Here is a 12,512-nt window from a genome sequence, read left to right as displayed (position 1 = left end):
ACCCTTTTCACATATCCGGGTTTGGAACGTGGAAGTGAACAATAGTGGGGGTAAACTTCTATAGATGTGAATAGGAGACCTTGGCAAATATTATTTTTTGCTTTCCTATTTGCTCCAAAAGTGCAAAAGAAAAATTCCACTATTAGGCCATGTTTCACAACTTTCCAAAAGAGAAAAAAATAGAGCGGTGGATTACAGCGGTCAGTAGAGAAAAATGCCAAATTTCCTCTCCCTTCCTCAACAGTTGTTCCAGAAACTCAATTTCTTCAGTGTTGATTCTTTTACTGAATGCCATTAAATAATTAAATTACGGAAAATATAAAAAGCTAGAGTTAGATTTACACTGCTAAATTAATGCGGTGTCAGTGAAAAGGGTCCATTGGTTGACGATATTTAAAAGGACATCTGTAAAGTTTCAAATGCAAAGGTTAACATATATTTATGATGTCCATTCATAACAAATCACTCTCTTTTACTATTTCTCTTCTGAAACTGCCTTCTCTCTCTTTTATTTCTTTTATTAGTATCTCCCTCCATTGTCTGGCTTGCTGTTTAGGGGATGTAAGCAAATGCTTTGTTGATGTGTTGCATCAGCACTGTCAGAATGGCTAGTCATGAGGACTTTTTCATAGAGAGTCCACATTCCCCCATGCTTGTGTATGGCTATAAGTTTGTAAAACTGGGGAAAAGTACCACTCAGCCACAATAAATTAGATGTATGTGCAGGCATATAGAGGCATATGGATATAGTGTTTCAAGAATCGTGAAGGACATTTTTAATTATTTGACCTTGGGACCCTGACCACTTTCTTGTGAACAACTTCGTCATCAACTTAAACTCAAGGTGTGTGCACTCTTTTGTAACAATTCTTGGCTAGATGGATGTTTGATGGATTGGCTACATCTTCCTTTGGCTAGTTTTAACGGATTAAGGTCACAGGATGTCAGGATGTGTTCAAGTGTTTAAAAGCATTATTTAAGATTTATAAATCCTATATGCTCTGTGCTCTCATAAGGTCATCTTTTACAGTGCCTGACATCATTAAAACCAAACTTTGCAAAACAAGCAGCACAAATGATTAACCATGATGATTTTAACTTATTAATGTACAATAACAGATTGCAGGTCCAAACCAGCTGAGATGGTCATGTTCAGAATACAGCTACATAAGTGAATCCAATCAATCATTACAAGAGTCACATTAGAGAAGACCTAAAATGGTGATAAAAGATAAAAATGTGAATATGTTTTATGCAGGTTACAGTTAGACTTGTTAAAAATCTAGGTTACTTTGGGAGTGATGTTAAGTTAACATGTTTCTCATGACTTGGGCCTGAGGTGTTATATATCAGTAGTATATGTTTCTTCAATGTCTTTTTCTTTGCACTTGTCCAGACATGGTGCAAAACATGCTTTACATGTTTTTTGTATCAATGCCCTTCCTTATTTCCAAAAGTCCCAGATAATTCCATATCATTAACTACTTAAGGCACATTGAGAAACTCTCTTGTGTGCTTTCTGAATGATACAGGTTAGTGATGTTAGTGTTTAGCTTTCTAAACATATTTAATTGCATGTCAGTATATCTAATATCCGATACCGAATGTTCAATTTGATGGACAGCTCTATAATCAACACAATTAAGGAAAATTTTTTATTATTTTGTCATCAGACCTGTTGGTTAACAGACCATCATTCCAGTTCACCAGTATATGTTGTGACTTGGATGCTGGTGTGTTGGTGTCCCTAGCGGGCTTCTTAATTAGTGTAACTAGCAATTCTTCCTTAGTCAACCAGCTTCACTGGAAAGACTATGCTGGTTGATCAGCTAGACTAGCATCATGTACTGACTAGCGTGAACCAGTCTGGAATGGCATGTAGATCAGCAGTTTACTCAACAATGTTTTCTTATTTCTCTACAGTTACTTGGCAGATCAGTGCTGGAATGGAGGCTTCATCTACCTGATCATGTTGCGAAGAATCAAACGCAAGGCTCCTCTCCCTCCATGCAATGGCAGCAGTGGGGGCAACGGCGTGGACGTCTCCACCGAGCACCGAAACAATGTCTCCTCCGAGCCCGCAGGCAGCCCCACACAGAACGGCAAGCGAACTCGCAAATTTGGTGTCTTTTCCCGCTCCTCGTTCACTCGCGACAGCAAGGATATTAAAGATAGCCAGGACTTTGAACTTGAGAATGGCTATTGTTCCATGGAGGCAGAGGTCACTTCCCCAGAGAGCAGCACCCCTCAGGACACACCAACCGATGAGAGTCCAGTCATTGGTTCCTCGGAGCTGATAGCCAATCCTTTGAAGGTGGGGAGCAAGGCCACCCTACCTTGCCAATTACACTCACACCTCTCTGAAAGCTGCAAAACAGAGTCAATAAGTAGTGAAACTTCCACTCAGGTAAGTTTTTGTTGAACAATAAAATAATTAACATTTTTTTTTTAATATAACAAGAACTGGTTGATTTAACTGGTTATTCAGTAGGATAATGGCATCTGAAAAGAATGAATGCAAGGATCCGCTATAGCTGTGGAAAAATGCCATATTTTATCTAAGGTTGCCAATTAGGGCTGAGCGGTTTATATATAACAATACATACGTTGCAATATTTACCTACATATATGTTTAACTAAGACATATTAAAACTTCTGTAAACATTTTTGAACGATGACACAAACAAATAGTTGAATCAGAGTTTTAAAAAGGTGTCAGCTATGTTTATCTACATTTATGTTTTATTTAAAGCGTATTAATACATTGAAAATGCCACATAATGTAAAAAAAATTTTTTTGCTATGAAGCAAACAAATCATTGAATCAGAGTTTTGAATCAGTTTATTGAAACGGACAGTTTGAACTGAATAATGGAAATTAATCGAACTTACTAACTCTACTGTATTTGTTACTTTAGTTTAAATCAGAGATGCTATTAAAACATCTTTGCCTTGATGCTCTTGTACTATTTTTTCAAGAAAGAATTGCAAATCTTGTCTAATAACTAATGATTGTTGTTTTGAGCACAAACCCATCCTGGACACGTTCTTGTGCCCATCTGTGCTATTTTTAATTGTTGCTGTTTGTAAACAGGCATTAGATGGGCGTCTTTGACCATTTTTATGTGTTTCCAGCGATGTGATACTATATGTGTGTGCATCTAGTTCACCGTGCTTTGGAGTATGTATGTGCATTTTTTTCAGCTCATATCAGCGTGGATTGCTTCTGAACCAGTCATGATATGATTCAAGCTTTGCAAAGAAACTGTAATTGAAGGATAGGGCAGTTAAAAACACCACTGGACCCGATCGCAAAACCTTGAGTAAACCATTTCAGTCATGAATATTTCAAATGTCATGACAGTTTGATAGTTTATGGTGATGAGTGATAACAGTTGTGCTTGAGTGAACAGTTTAACATATTCAAATTGAATATGCATTATGTGTAAACCCTTCAATTATGTATTATTATGTTGTGGAGCTTGTTCATTCTCTTTCGATTGAGTTTCAAATATGGCTGTATTCGAGGGGCTGCATGATGTTAGTCAATCATAACAGTGGGCAATTAGGTTGAAGTGTTAAGGAGGTGCTTAGGCCAAAACCAAGCGTTTTAGACTGAGGGTCAGAGACAGGGAAAATGACCATATATTACAAAATTATGTCTTTGGTGCAAAAATTTTTTTTTACTAACATTATCAGTGGACCTCAGGGAAGATAATACAATTATATATATATATATATATATATATATATATATATATATATATATATATATATATATATATATATAAAAAAAAGAGTATGTCATGACCTCTTTAAAAAACAATACTCTATCCATGATTTTGCTCAATATTATATTTCCAGTAAAATGATTTTGAATATTCAAAATGTTGCCTAGCCTCTGTCTGATGAAAAAGCTAAAAATAATAATAATAAGCAAACAAACAGAAAACAGAAGGGCACTTTAAAGTCTTTGGCAACATCCTTGCCATTGGTTTCCCTTTGAGTAAGGATGAGTGGTTCCTTAATGCTCATTATGTAATTAGTAGTTTGGGCCCCACAGTGTGGCTAACTGCATGTGTTTCTGATTTGATCCTCCATTGAGGCTGCTGTTGTTCCTCGGAGCATGTAAGCCTTGTGACATTAGACCGAGTGGCTCACTTAAAATAACCTTAAGGGTTTTTGTTTTTATATTTATTCATGTGTCCGTGGTTGTCAGAACTGCTTAAAGGGGTCATCCCAAGAAGCTGTACAAGTCTGATTTTGAAAAATCACAGGGGATTTCAAAGACCAAGATGGACTGGTTTCAGTGTGATTCAACAACATGGCATTTTTGAAAAGCCACATGAGAGGACTACGGACTGAATCCACATGCTTAATTCTATAACTATCTCCTTTCCATTTAAAACCAAATAAAACCGAAGCTTTCCAATGCAGATTTAGCAAAAACATGTCGAACTCTTTGAAGTTATTTTTAGATGGCTTATATTTTTACAGACTTTATATATTTCATCTGCAAACGGCCAATGCTTATCAATTGACTGGTGAATAATAACAATTTGGGGGAACAAATCGATTTTTGGAATAAGTTTCTTATTTTTTTATGGCAAAATTCTGTAGTTCATACATTTCAAGATTACAACAGATTTTTTTGCATGGCTTTAAAACATTATTTAAATGACTAGAAACATATCAAGTATTAGCAAATTTACAAAGTAATCAATTTTTTTTTTTAAATGTAACAATACCTTATGAGTCATTAAAATGAGCCACTATTGTGCAGCCAAGTAATATCTTAGCAACAAATGTGTATCTCACCATTTTGGCTTGTTACTGTTATGTTGTACCTCACCAACCACAAGCATAATGAATATTTCATTGTGTATTTATCTTTGTAGTTTTATACAAACTGATGGCTTATCAGTTATGACTGATTTCACAACCATGTAGATAACGGGAAACTCTTATGTTTCACATCATCCAACCTCTCAAATGTACATCACAGTGAGAACACTATCCGAGTAATTGGCAACATTAATATGTCCATGCAGGTGTGATGTGTAGGAACATGCCAGTGGGAGCATGTACATGCTTATTGTGTCAGAAAAAGCATGAGAATGTGGAGAGATGCGGCAGATCCAGTGTTAGTGATTCATCCTGCCCAAAGGCTTTCGTTATAAACATGCCCCTCTCCTAGACGCATTTCAAAAGGAAATGTGAACAAGTGGCAGCAAGCATGTTTACAATTCTGAGGTGTGTGCTATCAAACTGCCATGCCGGGAGGGAGTGTAAAGGTGAAGTATTTCTGTGCCACTAGCGTCACCAAATGGAATCGTTCAAATAGTGATTGTTTCCAAATAGGTTATTCATAGACTCATACTGCTTCCTTTCTTGGCCTTTTCTGTAACATTTTGCAAATAAACTAATGCTTACGTCGTATTTTGTTTTATTTTTAGATAATAGCTAATGCTAATGTAAGCAAAGCTGGTAACCAAGCTACTTTGGGCTGTCTCTCTGGATTTCTGTTTCTGATTTTGGCTCTAGTATAATTATACTGTCATGATTAAGACAAACTAACCTTTTGCCTACTACACAACAGGTAGTGCCACCCCAAATTCACACCATTGGTTGAGCCAGAAGTTGAAATGTCAGACCTCTCAAACAAAAATCTGTTTGACAGTGCAATGGTACCACTGTTTTTAGTCTCCTCAGGGAGTATAGTTGTCTTTGCACATTAAATTGGGATAGGAGAAAGTATTTCAAATACTTTTAAATACTTTTAATTGTGCAAAGACATACAATAGAGCTTCTGATGACAGAATTATCAATATGAAGGGTAAGCATTATGTTATGTAAGATCCAATTAGTATGCTAAGGGAATATTTTTTAGGGTAATTGTTTGAAAATATATTTTAGACTAATTTCAGGACACATCTTTGAAATAGTGTTTGAAAATTCATGGGCTTCTATTCCAGCTTATTAGAAAAGCTTTGATATCAGACACAATAGCTATGAATGGCTTAGTGGCTGAAGTGAACTGCGATACAAGCAGTTAACGTCAAATCAAATCAAATCCCTTTATTGTCACTCAACCATATACGCAAGTACAACAGTGGGTGAAAGTCTTGGGTGCAGTTCCGAGCAACATAGCAGTCATGACAGCGATGAGACATATACCAATTTACAATAAACATCAGGTTTACACAACACAATTTACATATATAATATACACATAATTACACACAATATACAAATAATAATATACAATGTACAGTATACAATACACACAATATAAAATACACATTATACAATAAAAATAGAATAGTGTGTATATATATATATATATATATATACACACACAATAAAAATAGTATATATAAAATATACAGTAGGTTGTATTGTGCTGTATTGACATTCAGGCTGTCAGTTGATAGTCAGTTGCCAGTGTGTTGTTAAGAAAAAATATAATTTATGACAATCTAGTGTAAGATTAATAAAGTGCAGTGCTGATGTATTTTGATCGTGAGAGATCAAGAGTTCAAAAGTCTGATTGCTTGGAGGAAGAAGCTTTTATGGAGTCGGCTGGTGCGGGTCCTGATGCTGCGATACCGCCTACCTGATAGTAGCAGTGAGAGCAGCCCATGGCTCGGGTGGCTGGAGTCTCTGATGATCCTCCGAGCTTTATCACACACCGCCTGGTATATATGTCCTGGAGGGAGGGAAGCTCACCTCCGATGATGTGTCTGGCTGTTTGCACCACCCTTTGCAGGGCTGTGCGGTTGAGGGCAGTGCTGTTGCCATACCAGGCAGTGATGCAGCCAGTCAGGATGCTCTCTACAGTGCTGGTGTAGAACCATGTGAGGATGTGGTGGTTCATTCCAAACTTCCTCAGCCGTCTCAGAAAGAAGAGGCGCTGGTGGGCCTTCTTCACAACGGCCTCATTATGGACAGACCATGTGAGTTCCTCAGTGATGTGGACACCGAGGAACTTGAAGCTGCTGTCTCTCTCCACTGGTGCTCCATTGATGGTGATGGGGCTGTGTTCTCTGTCTTTTTTCCTGAAGTCCACCACAAGCTCCTTGGTCTTGCTGACATTGAGGGAGAAGTTGTGCTCCTGACATCAGCATGTCAGAGTGTGCACCTCCTCTCTGTAGGCTTTCATCATTGTCAGTGATCAGACCTACCACCGCCGTATCATCAGCAAACTTAATGATGGCATTGGAGCTATGTGTTGCCACACAGACATGTGTGTACAGGGAATACAGGAGTGGGCTGAGAACACAGCCCTGCAGGGCTCCAGTGTTGAGGGTCAGTGATGAGATGTTGCTGCCCATTCTAACCACCTGGCGTCTGCTTGACAGGAAGTCCAGGATCCAGCTGCACAGCGAGCTGTTTAAGCCCAGAGCCCGGAGTTTCTCATCAAGCTTAGAGGGCACTATGGTGTTGAATGTTGAGCTGTAGTCTACAAACAGCATTCTCACATAAGTGTTCCTTTTTTCCAGGTGGGAGAGCAGTGTGTAGTGTAGATGCAATGGCATCATCAGTGGAGCGATTTGTTGCGATATGCAAACTGCAGTGAGTCCAGTGAGGTGGGAAGCACAGAGCAGATGTACTCTCTGATTAGGCTCTCAAAGCATTTGCTGATGATGGGGGTCAGAGCAACAGGACGCCAGTCATTTAAGCAAGTGATTTTAGATTGCTTTGGTACAGGCACAATGGTGGACGTTTTAAAGCATGTGGGAACTACAGACAAAGAGAGGGAAAGGTCGGAAGTATTCAACCGTCAGAAGGATCGGGTTACTTCTGCTACAGAGACGGAGAGTGAACTAACCTCTGTAGCTTCGGCTGCGAGAGCTCTCTCCACGAGGGTGGTGTTATTTCCCTTGAAATGAGCATAAAATGTATTTAGCTCATCTGGGAGAGAGGCAGCGGTGTTTTTATTCCCTTTGTAGTCCGTGATGATATTAATTCCCTGCCACATGCTTCTAGAGTCGGTGATGTTGAACTGTCCTTCAATCTTGTCCCTGTACTGACGTTTGGCTGCTCTGATAGTTTTGTGGAGGGCATAACTGGCTTGTTTATGCTCCTCTGCGTTCCCAGAATTAAAAGCGGAGGTCCGTGCATTAAGTGCCGCACGAACATCGCTATTAATCCATGGTTTCTGGCTAGGGTAGATCCGTATTGTTTTGGTCGATACAACATCCTCTATGCACTTCCTGATGAAACACATTACGCTATCAGTGTATACCTCTATGTCGTCATCAGAGGCTGACCGGAACATCTCCCAGTCCACGTGATCAAAACTGCAGTATAGAAAAGTTTCTATTTTTAGAATAGAAACTTTTAAATAAAATTTAGATGTATGGAATGGGATGAAATGAGAAATTTAGAAAGGGCTAATCTTAATGTTTACACTGTTTCAATTCCTAAAATCCTGCGACAAATACACATTAGTTAGTTTTTGTAATTTTTACATTGCTCTCTTGTTGCTCATGGACAATTCCAGACCAGGAGGCAATGAAGGCACAATGTAAAAAGGTGAAGCATCATGTGCTGTGGTCTAATTGAACACTCTGAAGTGAACATATTAGCTTGAGAACAGAAAGTTGTAGCATTCCTCTGCTTTTTATGTACTCGGGTTAGCACATCACCTGAGGAAGGGGGAGGTAATCATGGCCATGTGTACTTACACGTAATGGAAACCCTGTCCAAATGTCAGTGAGATGGACCTAAAAGCTCCTATTATGTTGGCTTGAGTGGATGTCTTAAATATTGTTTCTATGCCAGGTTTCCCGAAAACAAACAAATCACACTCTTAAGATCGTATTTACTTGCGTTGTACTTTTGCCAATATTTATTTGTTTTGTAGATAATTTCAGCCTGAGGTGTGCTACCTATTCTCTTGTTTCCATACAATGAAAATGAATTGTGACTTCTGTGTTCTACAGAAGAAGGAAAGTCAACACGAGGGCAAGTAAATACAATTTTCGTTTTTTGGGTGAACTGTCCCTTTAAGAATATTTACCCTTACTTGAGAAAAATGTTTTGTAAACTGAGTGGAAGGACTGAACTGATGCATTTTCCATGTTTTCATCCTTGCTTCTTTGGAGGGTCCATAAATTAGAGTAAGTGAAACTTTAGGAGCACCTGTTTCTGACAGCTTCAAGAGCCTGTCCTGCCATTACTGGGCATGAGTGTTATCATACTTTTAACAGACAAGTCTGTCTCAAATATGAATTCAGGTTGATCAAATGACAGAATAGACACTTCTGAGATGATGGAGAGAGTTTTGGACATGGTAATGGGCTAACCAGAAAATTATTATTATTTTCTATTATGGCTAAATTAATGAATAATTAAAGGACCTCTTTTTGGGGGCCTGGGTAGCTCAGTGGTAAAATACGCTGGCTACCACCCCTGGAGTTCACTAGTTCGAATCCCAGGGCATGCTGAGTGACTCCAGCCAGGTCTCCTAAGCAACCAAATTGGCTCGGTTGCTAGGGAGTGTAGAGTCACATGGGGTAACCTCCTCGTGGTCGCTATAATGTGGTTCATTCTCGGTGGGGCGCGTGGTGAGTTGAGTGTGGATGCCGCGGTGGATGGCGTGAAGCCTCCACACGCGCTATGTCTCCGTTGCAACGCACTCAACAAGCCACTTGATAAGATGCGCGGGTTGATGGTCTCAGAAGTGGAGGCAACTGAGATTCGTCCTCCGCCACCCGGATTGAGGCGAATCACTACGCTACCACAAGGACTTAAAAAGCACACTGGGAATTGGCCATTCCAAATTGGGTGAAAAAGGGGAAAAAATCAGAATGAATGCACAAATGGCATCATCCTAATTGCACTTTATATGTACAACGCATGAAATGTTTCCACTCAAATTGTATCTTTAAGTCACTCTTTCAAGAGGTAAGTCATTTTAAAAAGGAGGTCAGGAGGAAGGCCCCTAAGTGTCCTCACTCATAAAATGAGATCTTGCATGTTTTGTTTTTTTTAGTTTAATGTGCTGTAAGCGATTTTTATTTATTTATTTATTTTTTATGGAAAGGTATGCAAAAACATTTCATTCTCCCTAAAACAATATTAAATAAGTGTTGTGAGATATCTCACCTGTCTCTGTGACAGTACTAGATTCTGTAAACAGCAAGCAAAAACGTGTCTACAGGCTGTGGTCTCTGATGCTTTCTGCCTGCCAATCATTTTGCACATTCTCATAGTATTGTAGTTTCAGCTAATTATTGAGGCGTAATGCCATTTTTATGCCATGTTGCTTATAACAGTTGTCAGTTGAGGGAGCTATTTTGCTTTTGTTTCTTTTTTTACAAACGCTTCTGCTCGATGTCGGTCTCAATAAAGCTAATTTGGTATCTTTGAAGTGTGGGGTTTTGGATAAAGGGTGTGTGGCTAATCCAACAGCTCAGCTTGTGGAAATTCTAGAACAGCTAAATTAGCTTACAGCACCTTTAAACAGAACTTAAACTGTTTGAAAAATGTGTCTTGAGACACCCGCGTTCTGCTCTATTTGTGTCTTAACTTTTTTTTAGTACAGAGACCCACCCCTAAGGATAAATATCCCCTCCTTTTCTGTCCTACAGCCCCATGAGGGCAGCCGGATCTGGAAGATGCATATGGTGAAGGGTCAGGATGGACTGGGTATCCAGATCACCGGTGGACGAGGTTCCAAACGTTCTCCTCACGGCATCATCGTGGCCCATGTGGAGGAGGGAGGGCCCACACAGAGGTAAAAATCTTGCATTCGCAAAGGTTTTCATTTGCTGCCGTGGCAACGGTAGGTGCCGTGGTGACACTGTTCAATCAGCATCTCATGCATATGCAATAGTCAGGCAGTCTTGAGTGCAGTCCACGATACTCATTAATCTTCAAAGCCATTGTGACATCCTCACACAGACACATGGAAAATATGTCTGCTGCTGTATATATGATAATGACCAGTCTACAAGGGATCAAAAGCTTAAAGGGATAGTTCAATTCTGCCATCATTTACTCATCCTCATGTTTTTCCAAACCTACTTGACTTTCTTCAGTGTTATTTAGAAGAGATGTTAGGCTGAATGTTAGTAACTCACAACATCAGTCACTATTCTCTTTCATTGTATGAGAAAAAGATACAATGAAAGTCAATGGTGACTGAGGCATTATGCCTCACATCTACTTTTGTTTCTCTGAAGAAAGTCATGCAGGTTTGGAACAACAGATGGTGAGTAAATACTTTGTGTCTACTGTTTAATTTAAACTGTGCAATGTTCAGTAACGTGGTACGGAAGCAGATACACATGGACAAAAGTATGTGGGTACCCCCTTCTAATTAACGTGTTTGGCTATTTTAGCTACAGTCATTACTAACAGGTGCATAAAATCAATCATACAGCCATACGATGTCCTTAGGGAAACATTTTTAGAATAATGGGGAGTACCAAGGCCTCTGTACACACAGTGAGGTCCCTAACCTATCCACCTCAAGGTTCGACATGTCATGCATTCTGAGATGCTATTCTGCTCACTACAATTGCACAGAGTGTTTATCTGAGTTACTGTAGCCTTTCTGTTAACTTGAACCAATCTGGCCATTCTCTGTTGACCTCTCTCATCAACAAGGCATTTCCATCCGCAGAACTGTCGCTCATTGGATGTTTTTTGTTTTTGGCACCATGTTGTCTGTTGTGCATGAAAATCCCAGGAGATCAGCAGATACAGAAATGCTCAAACCAGCCCGTATGGCACCAACAATCATGCCACGGTCGAAATCACTAAGATCACATTTTTCACTGATGGTTGATATGAACATTAACTGAAGCTCCTGCTCCGTATCTGCGTGATTTTATGCATTGAACTGCTGCTACACGACTGGCTGATTAGATCATTGTATGAATAAGTAGGTATACAGGTGTTCCTAATAAAGTGCTCAATGAGTCTAAATCAATATATCATGATACTTTTTCTTATGATAGAGTATCAATACTTCTGGTCCCTGTATCAATATATTTTTATTAATCTAAATAAAAATTTTCATGGCAGTCAGAACCTGCAGGTTCACTATTTCTCTCATTGACACACTGGGTCTCTCTCTTGCTCGGTGCAGTCCAATCGCAATACAATTATGATATCGTGATGTATTGTGATTTTATGAAATTGTGACATTTGTATTGCGATAAGGATCGTATTTTGAGTTGGTTAGTGATATCCAGATCTAGTTTGGAGTGGAAGAAATTGATTGGCCTGCACAAAGCCCAGACCTGAACCCCTATGCACACCTGTTGGGTTGAACTGCAATGACCTTTTGTGCCTGACCTCACTAATGCTCACTGATTTTGTCTGGGTGGGAGCAAATGCCCACAGCCGTGTTCCAACATCTAGTGTAAAACCTTCCCAGAAGATTGGAAACTGGAGCAACTCCATATTTATGCCCATGGTTTTGAAATTAAATGCACAACAAACACATTTTAGTGTGCTTTTCGGGTGTCAACATACTTGTACTAGTACTAGACTGT

The 12,512-nt window shown here is 39.3% G+C and overlaps 1 protein-coding gene across 1 annotated transcript in view; it reads left to right on the top strand.

The window, feature by feature from the left end:
* The window catches only part of LOC127429968 (PDZ domain-containing protein 2-like), a 97,707-nt gene that overhangs the window by 40,665 nt on the left and 44,530 nt on the right, over positions 1-12,512 (top strand). The window contains exons 2-3 of the mRNA XM_051679373.1: positions 1,924-2,407; positions 10,599-10,744. Of these exons, the coding sequence (XP_051535333.1) occupies positions 1,924-2,407; positions 10,599-10,744 (630 nt within the window). The remainder of the gene's footprint in view (positions 1-1,923; positions 2,408-10,598; positions 10,745-12,512) is intronic.

Source organism: Myxocyprinus asiaticus, chromosome 3, assembly GCF_019703515.2.
Source record: "Myxocyprinus asiaticus isolate MX2 ecotype Aquarium Trade chromosome 3, UBuf_Myxa_2, whole genome shotgun sequence".
Classification (NCBI taxonomy): Eukaryota; Metazoa; Chordata; class Actinopteri; order Cypriniformes; family Catostomidae; genus Myxocyprinus; species Myxocyprinus asiaticus.
This window is presented reverse-complemented; position numbering and strand designations above follow the sequence as displayed.